Source organism: Dasypus novemcinctus, chromosome 13 (assembly GCF_030445035.2).
Source record: "Dasypus novemcinctus isolate mDasNov1 chromosome 13, mDasNov1.1.hap2, whole genome shotgun sequence".
Classification (NCBI taxonomy): domain Eukaryota; kingdom Metazoa; phylum Chordata; class Mammalia; order Cingulata; family Dasypodidae; genus Dasypus; species Dasypus novemcinctus.
Genome location: NC_080685.1, coordinates 55,338,527 through 55,355,179, shown reverse-complemented (window position 1 = coordinate 55,355,179; position 16,653 = coordinate 55,338,527). Strand labels below are relative to the sequence as shown.

Genomic DNA, 16,653 nt, shown 5'->3' with positions numbered 1-16,653 from the left:
CAACGGTCCACATCATAGCCCACACTCTCCTCAGTCTACCCAGTGAGCCATAGGAGGACATACAATGTCCGGTAACTGTCCCTGCAGCACCGCCCAGGATAACTCCAAGTCCCAAAAATACCCCCACATCTCATCTCTTCCTCCCACTCCCTACCCCCAGCAGCCATCATGGCCACTTTCTCCACACCAATGCCACATTGTCTTCAATTATTAATCACAATAGTTCATGAATATAATATCAAATCCACCTTTAATTGCTTTGTGTATGAGAGTTGGACCCTGTAGAGATTTCTCGTTTGTCAGCTAGCATGATGTCAAGTTTTGTCAGTAGACGGCACTGGAGAGAAACTACAGGAAGAAGAGGCTTCTCTTCTTGGTTCCTGTGTGCTTTCCTCTTCTTTCTTCTGTAGTACTGGATGTCTAGCAGTGTGAGAGACCACCCTACCCTAGTGAGTTTCAGTGACACCTGCATGGGGTTTCCCAGTGAGTTTTACCAGTATTCTAGCTGTTTTCCTACTGAATGACTTTCCAGAGAGTTTCGGTTGCAACCCATGTGGGTGGTTTCCCATCTAGTTTCACCAGTGCTCCAGTGGATGGTGATACTGAGAGTTTCAGCAGCACTCCAATGGAGGATTCCAGCAAGTCCAAATCGAGCACCCAAGCAGGCAGCTTCCTAAAGAGCTTGGTCAGCTCTCCAGTGAGCAGTTTTCTGCTTGCCATCCCCAGCCTGTAGTACCCCCTCAAACTTTCTGCCATCCATACAGTCACATCTCTACCTTCTCCAATGAGAATCAAATCTCACCCGTAGGTGAGGGAGTCTCTTTCACATTTCTTCCTTCCTCAAATACTCTTCCCCCAGTCCTAGAAGTAATGGTTGAACCTTTTACCCAACATTTTTTTATCATTAGAGTTTTCTTTACCTCTTTGTAGTTAACCCCCTACTAGTTAATATTTATTTATATTAATATTTCTCTGTTCTATTTAGTGTGTCTGATGGGACCCTGACTAATACAGAATTGGATTTGGGATCAGTAATAAGATGTAGCTTCACAAAGATGGGATTTGAGGAATGGTTTCATTGTGCTATTGGGCTGGAGTACAATACTGAGTTCCTTGTCAATGGAAAATGGGATGCTAATAATCCATGGCATACAATGGCATCACAATATATCATGCCACTGTGGTTGTGATACAGTGCCAACTGAAGAAAGTGCCTTAGAAGCCCAAGGGGATGCTATACTGAAGTGACGGTGTCCATCACACCACTGGTTATGCATGTCACAGGAGCAAAAACAGAAGAAAGCACACAGAAACCAGGAAGAGAAGCTGCTTCCTCCTGTAATACCTCTCCAGAACCTGCCCCCCCCCCACACACACACAACTGACAAAGCTTAACATTCTGCCAACCGTCAAAGAAGAACTGTTAAGGAATCCAGCCCTAGTATTACAAAGCAGGGGAATAAAAAGTGAATTTTGGGCTGAGAGGCGATAAATTGACAAGTGTTATACCTTCTAAAAGAAAGATGACAAAAATATTGAGAATGGTATGGAAATTTCCATGGATTGTACTCACACTAGGTGTTAGACTATGCTACAAACTCTACAGGTATTATTCTCAGTTAATCTTGCAAGAACACTATGAGTTAATATTTTCTTGCTTTCCACTTAAATACCAATACATAAAAATGTGAAAACTCTTACCAATGTCAAAAACTAAGACTAACAGCCATATCTTTGAGGATTTCCTCCTAACTGCAAAAATGCATTAGAATTGAATTGAGAATCATTACTGGAAGTCAAAGAATGCACTTTCTGCTTTCTGAGAAAAGCAAATAAGGCATGGAAACATCCTAAAAGAAGAGAAGGAAACAGGTCATTCTTTCCTTATCCCATGGTCTCTGTCAAGACCAGAAAACTGGACACTGCATTTCTGGGGTAAGAGACTTGTTCTTTATCCATCATCCCCATCTGTACAACTCTTTCCTCATTTCAAAACCCAGGTAAGGAAGTATAAAGGTCTTGGTGGGTTGGGGTTGGAGGTGAATGAGGGAGGACACCCTTAACAAAACCCTGTATCCTGGGAGATAAACATCCCAAAGGTAAAAATGCTACAGTCTTAAAGGACCCTAGAGGCTTGAGTACATTTTCAGAATAAAATCTCAGCTTGGTTTTACACAGTGAGATCCTACTGACTTTGTAAACAGTGCAATAAAGCATTGTGTTCTGGGCTCATTGGCAGTGAAGATATAGAAAGGTTGAAAGTAAAAGAAAGCAAATATTTATCAAACAAATACAAACAAAAGGAAAACAGGGATGGAATTTTTAATTTCAGACAAAGTAGACTACAATGCCAAAAGCATTTAAAGGGGCAAAAGTTTGGCAAGAAGTGTGATCTTAAAGTAGATAAAATAGTCACAAACATTTGTACACCTAATTATGTCATATAAAACTATGAAAAGCCAAAACTGTTCAAAATACATGGGTAAAACTGAGAGAATCACAGTAGTTTGGAAAGTTCACAGAGCATTCTCAACTTCTTATAGAGCAGATAGAAAAGTAAATAGAAAAGAGTCAAAATGATGTAAAGAAATGTTTCAACCATTCTGAATGCAAGACCTAGAAAAGGAGGTAATATTCTTCATCTCCAGAAGATTCAGCACTGAGGAATGCTAAGGATTTAACCCCATGTAGGGTCAAAGAAGTACTTATGTGACTGCAAGAAAAAAAAAATCCATTGCAGGAAGAGACCATATGCCCATATTCCCATAAGTAAATTCTAGACGTGACCTTATGAATTTCTAAAGTAGATAATCCAGAGTCCTAATCCATGCTAATTCACAGAGGTAAATTTAAAAATTAGTGCCTGGCTTAAATCTTGGACACATTCTGAGTCCCAGTTCCTTAATCAAGTAAATGGATCCCACTTTGCAAAGTCATCAACAAACTCCTGGGATGGATGGAGGTGTGGAGGTCTGTATGATTCCTTGTTCCCCCTTCTCATGAGACGCTGTGGCAAGTTGGGCAAGATCTTTACCTAACATGGCTAGCTAGAAATAGCCATTGAGTAAGAATGAATTGAGCTCTTACTGGGCACTGTTGGCCCAAACCAGGAAAACTTAGCTTGGTTTTCAAGACTAAAGGGTTCATTATCAGTAGACTAAGCCCAAACCGTCATAAATTAGGAGGTCATCATAATAGAACAGGGAACAGACTAAGAATGAGATAAAAGATAAAGGGTCCAAGACGAAGATCATGAACATCACTGGATAGCCAGACTTAGTTTTGCTAGCTTCCAGTTTAGAATTCTGTGGGCCAGACAGGTTGGTTTAATGATGTAGTGTTAGAGGAAGTGCAGGCCACTGGGCATTAATGGTTAATTACAAAATGAATAATACATATTTTACTGCCAGGGCATCTGTCAGCTCTCTCCTGTCCATGTAAGTATTAATGGAATTCAGGTCACAGGGGGTCAAATTAAGAAGAAGGTAGCCAGGAATCCCTTTCACAATGCCCAGAATTTGAGAATTTCATATTATAATGTATTTACATATATAGCTGTGATTGATACAAGGCCAGAAAAGGCATCTGACTCACTGAATCTTTGAGAGTACCTAAAAGTTCAGATTTTAAATCTGTTCACAAAGAAAAATACATAGGCTCTATTAGGTTCTGTTTATCAAAATTTATGATATTGCACTGATTTGCTAGTTGAGAAGGAAAAGCCAATTTGCATGGTTCCTGTCAGTCACATGTGGTTTGGAAATGCTTATGCTTTCCAACTACACTCTCTGTAAACTGGAGAATCATATCCTATTTCTAGTGCTTTGCATGCATGCATACAAAACTTGTTTTTTCCACAGTGCCACATGAAAATAAGTGAAGAACTAGTACCAGTGATCACAATTAATCAGCTTCTTTGTCAAAACATTACAGCTCTGATGGTAAGGGGGATTCTTGAACCTCAGGAACAGAGAGGCTGTGACTTCTACTTTTTTGGTTGGCTTGCTCAATTCTATTTTTAGAGCATTTAGAGGTATAGTCCATGACTTTCATTCAATACCCAGTTTCTGAACACCTACTCTATGCCAGGCTTCTGCTAGGCACTGAGAGATACTGAGCAGAATTCCCACTTTAGAGCTCAGAGATTTTTGGGAAAGAACAAGTTAACAAATAGTTACCACCCAATGTGTTAACTACTTTTGTAGTTGTCCTATGGAAACAATGAGGGAGTTCACAGTAAGCTTCCCAAAAGAAGATGAATCCTGATGGTTGAAGTGCAGAAGGGCTGCAAGGCATTCAGGAAAGTAGGAATATGAAGTGCAAAAACATGAAGCTCATCAAGAACACATGTTTCAGCATTAATTCTGTAGGGTGTGAGACCAGAGGTAGGGCCAGTTGAGAAAATAACTTAAAAATACATGAGAAAGAAAGGCAAAAATTCTGGTAAACAATGCTGTTTTAATAATCTACATTCTTATGTTAATATTTGAAGGGGTTTGCTCAACTAAAGTTTATATGTTACAGGTGAACTAATTAACATTACATAGTCCAAATCCACTGTTTCTCCCTGCCTGGCACTTAGAATAGTACCTAGCATATATATTTAGTGCCCAATAATATAAATTACTCTTTACTGGCAGGTAGTCTCTAAAATGGTCCCCAGTGATACCCACCAATGAGTATGGACTGGATTTGACTCACTTCTTTTTTTTTTTAATATAATAAACTTTATTCTTAAAGAGGTTTTATTTATTTATTTACTTACTTACTCATTTACTTACTTACTGGGGATTGAACCTGGGACCTCGTATGTAAGAAGGTATTCCCATGCACTACCTCTCCCCCTCCCACATCTTTCCTTATTAATAACATCTTAAAATTGTGTGGTGCATTTGTTACAATTATGAATAAATATTGAAGCATTGCTACTAACAAAGGTCTACAGTTTACATTGTGATTTACACTTAATTTCAATGCTCTATGTTCCACCTATTATTCTACCCACCTCCCCTCAGAAACTGTGGTAATCACTATCTTTATAACAATGTTACATGTTCTTCCACTACTACAATATTAATAAGTTTACATTGTCCATAGTTGCATTCTCCCTTTATGTTCATTCATTCCTCAACCTTGAGGATTTTGGGATGATGATGCCTGTTGTGCCTTAGAATGAGAGGGTCTTAGGCCTTATGGGACTGATGAAAGGAACTTTTTTGTTTACAGTTATAGATACCCTCTGTTTTTTGGGATGGAGGTTGTCCATCTCATCATTTTCTTGGTTGTCTTGGATATGACTCACTTCTAAAGAATGGCATATGTTAGGTAATATGACATCACTTCCAACATTAGGCTACAAAAACCTGTGGCATCCCTCTTGGGTATTCTATCATGTGTTCACCCTCTCAGTCTCTCTTATTCTTGGATCACTATCCATGTTGTAAGGACACTCAGGCAGTTTACAGGGAAGCCCACATGGTGAGGAACTGAGCAACACCTACTGTGAACATACCCACTGCCAGCACCTATGGAAGTCAGCTTGGACACAGATCTTCTGAGGTCTGCAGATAGTCATGTGAATGAACTTGGAAGTGGATTCTCCAGTTCCAGTCAAGCTTTGAGAAAGCTGTAGCTTTGGCCAACAACTAGATTGCAACTTCATAGGAGATCCTAAGCTAGAGGAACCCAAAGTTGCTGCATCCAGAAACTTCACCCACCCACAGAAACTGTAAGATATTTGCTGTGTTAAGCCACTAAGTTTTGGGATAATTACTATACTAGTATTGCCTACTCACCATCCATAATCAGAGCTTGGTTTCTGATTTATGTGGCTTGGGCATGGTGGTAGTAGAATACTGCCTGGAACCCTAGTCCTTGTGACTAGGATCTTGATCTCCTGACACCTCAGTCCCTCAGGGAATGGACCTTCTTACCTGTCACCCCACTTAATTGAGTAGACCATTCAGAGAGTGATTCCAGCCTAAATGCAACACAGATTATTGTGTTTGGGCTGCTCCCTCTCTGGCCAATACCAATCTCAGTACTCACACCATGAAACACAGTTACTCTACTAGCCATTGCTGAGTCCAGTGAACCTTCTAGGCACACATGTCTGGATGATGACAATCACAGATGTCCACAGAAAGAGATATGTAGCAAATGCATTTCTGATTCCCACATGTAACCCTAATTGGTCATAGGACATGGCTTAGAAACCAATTGTTAAACTTACCAAATATATCATCCAGGTGGGAACAAGTAGAAACACATACATTGCTTAGGGAACATTGAGTTTTTGGCAGATAATTTTTGGCAGTTTATATAACAATGTTGATTTGAATTCAGTGGTTTTATATATTTTAAAAAGATCTTAAGACCTTGTAAAGATGTTAAATGTTTACATAAAAATTATCCTTGGCTAAGAAAAGAAGAGCAAAATATAAAACCAAAGGGTGTCTTTTGTAACTTGCTTTTCTATCTTTTCAGTAGTTTCTAGACCCATTTTTCAATTGGTGATTAAGCACCCACTATATACACAACACTATATGCCTAAATGATAGTAGTACATCACCACCACCAAAAAAAAAGAAAGAAAGAAAAAAAGGGAACTTTGTACCTCTGTCCCTGATGATTTTGCCCTTCATGCTCAGGGTTGCAGTTATTGGAAGCTGAAGGGCTGATGTGGGAGGATGTCCTTAGAGCCACCGCCGAGATCCCCACCAATGGGGATGAGAAATTCAGCAGCACTGAGGTGGTATGGTAGAAAGGGCCATTTGAATGATGGGTCACATTGATAACCAGTGGGTTATGCTGGCATGACAGTTCATAGGTTCCTGAAGAGAAATAAGGGGACAAATACATATCTTTAAGCCATTCATCTAGTACCATGTTGCTCTATCTAGCACTCATTTTAGCCTCTCAATAGCTATGTGATACAGGCAAGTTTCCAAGCAAAGGAGAGATAGACACCAAACTGACTCCTAGATCTATTGGAGTTCCTTAAGAGTTCTGCCTATAGGGATAATTGTCAGACTCACCAAGAGAGAGGTTGCTTCCACTGACATCAATCAAATGGAGGGTCACTGTTGGCCGCTGATGTGCCCCAAGAGCCAGACCATCAGATGTCAGGAAAATGAAAATTGCTGTGGCCGCTCCTGATCTACTGAAACACACCTAGGCATAAGCACACATATATATGAGCCATTATTTCCATGGGACAATCAAGGCATAATGTTACACTATTTTTCTTCTCATATAGCTCACCACTCAGAAAATAAGAGCTACCTTCTCTGTTACAAATGGAAAAATATGGAATAGTCACAGAAAGTTATCCAAGCTTGCACCGAAAATCTAGATAGATGGGAAGAAGAAAATTTTCAGCTATTGAGCTTCTCAACTTTTTCTGGTATTGCTTATTTCAACTGTCACAATTTATTTGAAATTGTTTTCATTAAATTTCTCAAAAAGATCACTCAAACTGACTATTGCTGGAGATAATAAACCACCTTATAACAGGTTGGTACTTCCTGATCTCCAAAGTGAGAGAAGTGGTGAGCACTTAGAACCGCTCTAAGTTCTGAACTACCATAGCTGGTTGTTCCTTACTCATCTCATTTTTCCCCTAAAATATTCATCAGAATCCCTCACTGAGCATGTGAACTAAGACACAGAGGAAAGAAGTTATTATGGAGTCTGTTGTTTCTGAGACCTGAAGCTGCCAAGCTGGATGTTCTTATGTAGTTCTCCTAATGCCCCTAGCATATATGCCCTATCCATGGCTGGAAAATGAGCTAAAACTAAGGATAGGAAAATTCAGCTATTTATAAATTTATAAGGTGATTTAAACTAAAACAGACTTTCAAATAGCTATGGACATTTTGTCCCTGGAAATCCTTTAATATAAAAGAAAACATCTCAGAGGTTGGGGAATGAACAAGATGATCTGAAGAGCTTATTTTCCACTGTGAAATTATTTGATGTAGGATTCAGGTTTTTGTTTTGTATTCCTATAGCTCAATATAGTTCTTGATTTTCTCTTAATTTCAATTGAAAATATATCCCAAACTTCCTTAATGCTACATGTCTTCCAATCCAGTACAGGCCCTGCATGGCAGGGCACTCCTTGCGCACATCAGCACTTCGCATGAGCCAGCTGCACATGGGTCAAGGACACCCAGAGTTTGAACCATGGACCTCCCATGTGGTAGGTGGTCGCCCTATCCATTGGACCACTTCCCACTTCCCAGGTTTTCTATTTTAATGAGAATTCTTCCTTGTTCACAGACTGATTTCTCCTGAGTCTTGGCAGCACATTTATGGGGTGTCAAGTTGCAACTTCTAGCAACTCCTTCTTTGCTTTACAAATGGGGTGTCCATTTGCCTAATTAGGGTAATTTTATGATTGCCATGGTCAAAGCAGCACAGCTCTTCATTTATCCTCTCCTCATTTGTGGGAAAGACCAGCCACACTCATTTTTTACAGTGTCTTTTACCCCCTATTTATTTCTCCCCTTTGAAGTAATACATATTTCTTCATAACTCAGAATCCAAACCCATAGTTTATGGTTTGCAATATGAGGTGCTTTGTCCCTGACTGGATGAGAGCTAGACATGAAACACATCACAAGATGTTCAAGAACCTAACTCAAAGCCCTCAGCTTCAGTAGCAAACGACATCAAGACCCCTAGGAGCTCCCAAACCTCTTCATTTTCATGCACCACAAAAGAGACCTGAGTATTGGAAGAAGTGCTGGGTTGTTTCCTGAGCCAGGAACAGACAGAGTCCAAACAAGTACCTGGTGGCTTTACCCCAGTAGGCTTTAAACCTGAAGAATGGGGTAGCTTCATAGAAGAAGAGGAAAGCTCGGTCTTCCCAGCTTTCTTTTAGCTCCCCAAATAAACAGCATTCATCTGAAACTAGTCAATAGAGATAGGTCTTGTGGTATAAAGCTCTCTGTCCTGAGGATCCATGCCCAAGACCTCTAACTAATTTTGCAACTTCTAGCAACTCCTTCTTTGCTCTACAGGCCTTTGAATACCAAACCACATTGGATCTCAAAGCCTGCTTCTGGTGCAACGTGTCTGTTCCTTGATGTGTGAGAGGCAGCTATGCCAGGATTTTCAGGTCATTTCTGAAGCAGGAAAACCACCACAGGTGAGACTTATGAAGGAGATGCAGGCAGAGGAATATTAGGCTACACAAAGCAAAGAGAGACAAGGTTTTGATCAAAGTACAGGATGCCCATCCTTGGGAATTTCCTCTCACAGTGACACAGGAAAAGTAGTCAAATTTGATCCTCATCTGTATCTCAGTACTGCTCACAGAGCAACTAGAATCTGAGGAAAGTATAAACTCCCTCATACAACTCCTGGAGCCTTAAAAGCAGAGTCAAGTTTGAATCTGCACACACATGCATAATTGATACAAGCAGGGGTAAAATGAATGGTGTAAATTCATGGTTTTGAAGAGAGAGTTGGCCAAGCAGATGCCCTGGGTTTGACTCTTGCTTAGGTCAGTCCTTACTAGCTGGGTTAATCTAAGCAATCTAACTCTCCTTTCTGAACCTGGGGATCCTCTTTCCCTCATTTGTGAAATAGAGATGTTGCCTATCCCACAGGTCTACTTTAAAATTAAATGAAATTACATGAAAGCACAAAAGAAAATATTTATGGTATAGTAGGGACTCGATGTTTAATAATTCTTATTTCCAAAAAGAACTAATTTTTATCCTATTTACACTTCAGGAAGAAAAGGAAAAAATTTAAATTTAAAAATTAAAAATATGTACACTTTGTTATATAGAGAATTATGTTTCTCTGGAATTTACAGGCTAAAAAAATTCATATATACTATTTTAAATTGGTATTTGTAGATATGTAAATTGGTACTGCATGTTCCGCTTCTGTAGAAACTGGCAATATTCAAGGCTCTTGGTATAAAACATATCTCTACTTTATAAATGGAAACTATGAAAAAATATATTTTATACACATAATTCTTTGAATAGACTTCATAAAATTCAGTTAAACATGTGTTTATTGAGAATCTACTATAGCTATACATGTAGACACAGAAAACGCTAGAAACGACAGTGCAATTAAAAAACTAGAAGTGTGTTGCTTATTCAAACACAGATGGCATTTTAAAGAGTTTATCTTCCCACAGCTGAGCCACAGCTATTTTAATATATGTAATAGTTTAGGCTGTTTTTACTTTAAATTAAATAAATAATGAATTTTATGTTCCAAGAAGTGAAAGACAGGAAGCTGGATCACAAACTATGGCAACACAAAGCTATTCTTATCCATGTCCATGTCCCCTCTGCCACCTCAAGTGAGGCAATCCTTTCATCATCACATCAAAATACATTATGTGAACAACTTTTTCAGGACAAAGTTCACTGGCTAGACCTCCCAGGTCCTACCAAAATTCATGAGAAAAAGCCAAAAGTGCTGGGAGTCCAAAAGGATCTGTAGCTTTATCTGTAATGTTTTATTATTTGCTTTAGCAAAGAGATTACATTCATGTATTACTTGGGAAATTTCAAATTAACTTGAAAATGTCTCTTACCAAGAAGAAAAACAATAGCCAGGTATTAGGAAGGAGGCCTTTCATAATATAAAAGCAAGTGACTCTTTAGGACTGATGAACAGTAGGAAGATAGAGGTACTGCCAGTGAAATTAGTTCAGTGGATCCATCACAAAATGTTCAGAAACTAAGAAAAAGCACAGATTAGAGAGAGAATGATAGGAAGAGAGAGATGGATAGATATATGTGTACATACAGACTGACTGACATTGAAAGGGAAAAACAATCCCACACATGCAGTTGCTTTTTCATCCAAAGGTTGCACATTAACTATCCAATCTAACCTCTAGCCACTGGTGAGGGGTAAGATTGAAAGAATGTTTCCCTAATGCATAAATGTTGGGTTTATGAAATCCCTCTTCAATCTGCCTCCTGGGCAGAGACATACTTAAGTGCATTCTCAAACCAAGCATTTCAACTTCCAGATCATCTTTTGTGATGGTCACTTGATAGCAGACCCTGAAACTACACCACAAACTTGAAAAGAATCTTCTCTGCAGTTTTCAAATGCTTTTGGTTAGCAGCTGGCTTGTTATTTTTTCTGTGCCTTTCTATTTTCACTCATCAATGGCACTTCCTGATTCCAAGAAAAAGGGAAGGCCCTTGAGCAGAAGAAATGGGCAGGCACTACATTCTGCTTGTACAGAAATTTACAGTTTACCAAGCATGATCATGTGTTTTGCTGGAGCAAGTTCATTGGGTTATTATTTGAGATTTGGAAGACTGTAATAGCCCCAGGATATAAAGGTTATGTTTCAATAGTAGAAAATATGATTCTAAGAGCTTAAAGAGAGCATTCTACCCAGGTAAATGCTAAAGAGGATGGAACTCAGGTCTTCCGACTTTAAGTTCTATATTATTTTCAATGCCCAATATTTCTTAATTTGGGGTGTGCAGGAAATCATAGATCCCTTAGAAAGTTTGTTGACAGTTGAAAATTTGTTGATATCAGAAAAATGAAAACACATAAGCACTTAAACATAAAAGCTTTCTACTATTTTAGGGAGCTGAGAAAACTCTTTAAAACCCATTCAAGATCCAATTAGGGGTCAATAAAAATCAGAATAAGAACCTTTGATTGGTTGAACCATATGCCTTTTTTTGGTAGGTGAAAAATGATCAAATATTGGCAATTTCTTATGGTTCAACTAGTAATATTTCTGTCTAGGTAGACTTTAGAAATTTTTTTATGAGAATGGTTAACTCTCAAAAGTTTCAAGGGATCTCTCACCTGGAATCAAATCTAACAGATGAAGGGAGCCTGTGAGACTACTAGTCTCTTGCCACTGAGCTGTCTTAGTTCTCTCCAGGCTGAAGGATATGAGTTAAAATGGGGAAGAGGTGTTGAGCCTCGTTGAACCTGGTTTGAATTCATTCTCGTGTTCAAGTCCCTGTCCCTCTTTGGGTAGGCAAAACCCTGCTGATTTCCTTCACATTACAAGGCAGCCTATAAAGACCAGGAGCTTAGATGGTTCTTATTTCAGAAGAGTGCGGTCAACTCATTACTTCATGAAATAAAAAGGAAACTGCCACTAACCCCACACACACACAATCCAGGGGGGAATATTGAAAAATGTATGATTTGGCAAATCAGTGAAAGAGCTTGGACAGGAATTAGCCCATTGGCTCAGTTCCTTCTAAGAGCATTTCCTAAAACTGTTGTTTTAGACACCAGGGGTAAGTCTGCAGAGACTGTGGTAGAAGAGCTTTGGAGTTCAGAAAGAAGGTGAGAAGCAGACAAAATCAAATCTGGAGTGGATGCAGTGGTATGTCACCCAGATAATTTCTCCTTCACAGCTAAGGTATCAGTTCACGGCAAATCTTCCTTCCAGAAATAGCCCCTAGCAGAAAAGATTCCTTTTACAAAGTTTTGCAACTCCCTTGGAGTCAGGTGTGGGATGGGGACCACTCTAAAGGACAATCCCAGGTACCTGTGGGATTCTGACACTTTCATGTAGCTGCTTTCAAGGTTCCATTCCTCTGTTCATCCAACCTATTTCTTCACCAACACCCCCACAGGTATTAATCCCCAAGGCACTTCCCACTAAACTTTCTGCATGCCAATCTTCATCTCAGATTTACATCTGAGAGGGAAGCAACTCAGATTTGTATCATCCTGGGGAAACCCCACATAAGACAAAGTCTGAAGTGAGAAAGGGTGTTGTGAAAAACTAGAGAAGGTTCTCTTGAGAACAAGAACATATAAGTGAGGGGATAAAGGAGTAGACCGCTGAGCTGAACAAGCTTCTTTCCTAGTTGAAAAAATTGTTATCCCAATTACTCATGTAACTTAGAGTCTGGAATTGCAAAAGCTTCCATGTAAAATCAATAAAAGCTATATTAGAAGGAATCAAATAGGAGAGCGGGAAAAGAGTGCACTAGCCTCTAGGAATAAACTGTTAAGCCACAGGGAGAGGGAGTTCCTCTTCGGCACAGGGATCTATGTAGGTTAATTTTCCAAACAACAGAAGATTTTCTTTTGAAGTATAAAATCTTTTTAAAAATTTCAATTATTTATGCATATAGAAATAATTCCAATATATTTTAAGAATTTTTCTGTCCTCTTAAGCAAAGAATCCTGTACTTAACTGCTGAACTTTTCACTTGATAAATGGGATGCATCCTTTGAACATCAATTATTTTACCAAACTCTAAGATGACAATCCTCTAAATCAATGCCCCTCAAACCTGAAGTGCATATAAATCACTTAGGGATCTCGTTAAAATGAAGATTTTGATTCAGTAGGTCTGAGATTCAGAACTCCTAATGAGCTGTTAACTGCCAACCATATTGTGAGCAGCAAGATTCTAAAGGGATCATTCTGCCAGATTTTGAAGGAAGTGATTATCTCTGTTTTATACAAGCAATTTCAGAAAATAAAGAGAGAAACTACCCAGCAAATTTTATGAGGCTTGTATAATCTGAATACTGCTAAGGGCAATATAAAAAGGTATATATAAGCTAATTTCACTTTTGAATACAGGTGCAAAAATCTAAAATAAAATCCAATGGTGGGAAGCAGCTGTGGCTCAAATAATTGAGCTCCCGTTTACCATATGGAGGACCCGGTTTCATCCTGGGACCTGCTGGTGAAAAAAAGGAAAAAAAGATGTCTGAGACCTGCACAGTGCGACGCAGGCCCCCAGCCCAGGGCGAGAGGCGCAGGCCCCCATGCAGTGAAATGATGCACCAAAAAGATGATGACCAGATAGACCAAAAAAAAAGCCAATGGCATATTTAAAATATAATGTATAAGAAACAAGTAGATTAACTCCACAAAGGCAAAAATGTTCATTAACTTTTTTTTTTTTAATTCCCCTCCCCTCCCCCGGTTGTCTGTTTTCTGTGTCTTTTTGTTGTGTCTTGTTTCTTTGTCCGCTTCTGTTGTCCTCAGTGGCACGGCACGGGAAGTGTGGGCGGTGCCATTCCTCGGCAGGCTGCGCTCTCTTTCGCGCTGGGCGGCTCTCCTACAGGCGCACTCCTTGTGCGTGGGGCTCCCCTACGCGGGGGACACCCGTGTGTGGCAGGGCACTCCTTTGCGCACATCAGCACTGCGCATGGGCCAGCTCCACACGGGTCAAGGAGGCCCAGGGTTTGAACCGCGGACCTCCACATGTGGTAGACGGATGCCCTAACCACTGGGCCAAAGTCCGTTTCCCAAAAAATGTTCATCAACTTTTTGAAAAAAATCTATTAATGGGATTCAATATAATGATGGATCAAAGGAGAAAATTCACGTGATCTTATCAATTGATGTAAATCAACCTTTTGATGATGTTCAGTTCATATGCAGCAACATATGATATTTTTAAAGATAGAAGAAATGACCTAAGACTTATTCTAAAATATATGTGGAAAATAAATATTCATGAGTAATGAATAGCCAATTCGTTGTCTCAAAATATGTTCAAAAAGGGGGAAGAGGGATGTGCATTACTAAATATACTGACATATTAAAAGTTAGAGTAATAAACAATATTACTGTTCTACAGAATAGGATAATAGATAGACCAATGGAATAGCAGAGAGAATTTTTAAAAACTCATATATATTCCAGAACTTGATAGATAGTCAATGTGGCACCACAAATCATCAGGGCAAAGATGGATGTTTTCATTAAAGGTTTTGAAAAATATGAGAAATTAGTTTATCATGTTTTTTTTCAAGTGAATCCCTATATTATAACATATAAAGTCCATATGGTCACACGTATGTCTAGATAATTGAGTGTGTTTCTAGACTATTTTTTTCTATTCCATTTACTATTCATTTGTCTATTCATTTACTATTCATTTGTCTATTATTATCTATTCATTTACTAGCATCTTGCTGTTTTAATCATCATAATTTTATGATATATTTTCATCTCTGAGTGTCAAGCGTCCTTTACCACACATTTTTCTAACTTTTATATTGCAGTCTTTGATCCATTTTGAGTTGATTTTCGTGTAAGGTGTGAAATAGGGATCCTATTTCTTTCTTTCAGCTATAGCTATCCCGGTACTAAATGTTGAATAGAATCTTCTGACTCAGGTGGGTGGATTTGACAGCTTTGTCAAGAATCACTTGGCCATAGATGTAAGGGTCTATTTCTGAACTCTCAAAATTTGATTCCATTGGTCAATCTGTTTATCTTTATGCCAGTACCATGCTGTTTTCACCATTGTAGCTAAGTAATAAGTTTAAAGTTCAGAAATGAGAGTCCCCCAACTTTGTTCTTCCTTTAAAGATATATTTGGCTCTTTGGGGCCATTAACCCTTCCAAATAAATTTGATACTTGGCTTTTCCATTTCTGGAAAAAAGACTTTTGGAAGTTTTTTGTGATTGTGTTGAATCTGTAAATCAGTTTGTGTAGAACTGACATCATAATGATATTTAGTTTTTAAATCCATGAATGTGGAATGCCCTTCCATTTATTTAGGTCTTCTTTTGGTTTCTTTTAGCAATGTTTTGTGGTTTTCTGAATGTAAGTCCTTTATGTCTTTGGTTAAATTTATTTCTAAACATTTGATTCTTTTAGTCACTATTGAGAATGGTATTTTTTTCCTGACTAACTCTTCAAGTTGCTCATTAGTAGTGTATAGAAATACTACTGATTTTTGTACGTTAATCTTTTTTTAAAGATTCATTTATTTTGTATTTATTTCTCTCCCTGCCCCCCCCCCCAGCTGTCTGCTCTCTGTGTCCATTCGCTGTGTGTTCTTTTGTGTCCACTTCTATTCTTGTCAGTGACACGGTAATCTGTGTCTCTTTTTGTTGCATCATCTTGCTGCGTCAGCTCTGTGTGTGCAGTGCCACTCCTAGGCAGGCTGGACTTTCTTTTGCACTGGGCGGCTCTCCTTACAGTGCGTGCTCCTTGTGTGTGGGGCTCCCCTATGCGGGAGACACTCCTGCGTGGCAGGGCACTCCTTGTGCGCATCAGCACTGCGCATGGGCCAGCTCCACACAGGTCAAGGAGGTCCTGGGTTTGAACCGTGGACCTCCCATGTAGTAGGCGGACACTCTGTCAGTTGAGCCAAGTTTGTTTCCCTACATTAATCTTGCGTCCTGCCACTTTGCTGAACTCGTCTATTAGCTCTAGTAGATTTGTTATGTGCTTGCTTTTTTTTTTGTATTTTCTGGGTATAGGATCATATTATCAGTGTATATTGAAAGTTTTACTTTTTTTTCCTATTTTGATGGGGTTTTTTTTTCTGTCTTCTTGCCTAATTACTTTAGCTTGACGTTCTAGCACAATATGAATAATGGTGGCAGGGGGCATCCTTGTCTAGTTCCTGATCTCAGCAGGAAAGCTTTCAGTCTTTCACCATGGAGTACAGTATTAGCTGTGGGTTTTTCATGTAGGCGCTTTACCATGTTGAGAAAATTTCCTCCTTTTCCTATCTTTTGGAGTTCTTTATCAAGAAAGGATGCTATATTTTGTCAAATACCTTTTCTGCATCAATAAAGATGATCGTGTGAGTTTTTCTTCTTCAATTTATTAATGCAGTATATTACACTGATTGATTTTCTTGTGTTGGACCACCCTTGTGTACCTGAGATTAAACTTGTAAATGATATAT

At 39.0% G+C, this 16,653-nt stretch overlaps 1 protein-coding gene across 1 annotated transcript in view; it reads right to left on the bottom strand.

Annotated features, from left to right (window-relative positions):
* Positions 1-16,653, bottom strand: part of PAPPA2 (pappalysin 2) — a 331,690-nt gene that overhangs the window by 124,195 nt on the left and 190,842 nt on the right. The window contains exons 12-13 of the mRNA XM_058310161.1: positions 7,038-7,173; positions 6,617-6,833 (exon numbers count right to left, since the gene is read on the bottom strand). Coding sequence (XP_058166144.1) covers positions 6,617-6,833; positions 7,038-7,173 — 353 coding nt within the window. The remainder of the gene's footprint in view (positions 1-6,616; positions 6,834-7,037; positions 7,174-16,653) is intronic.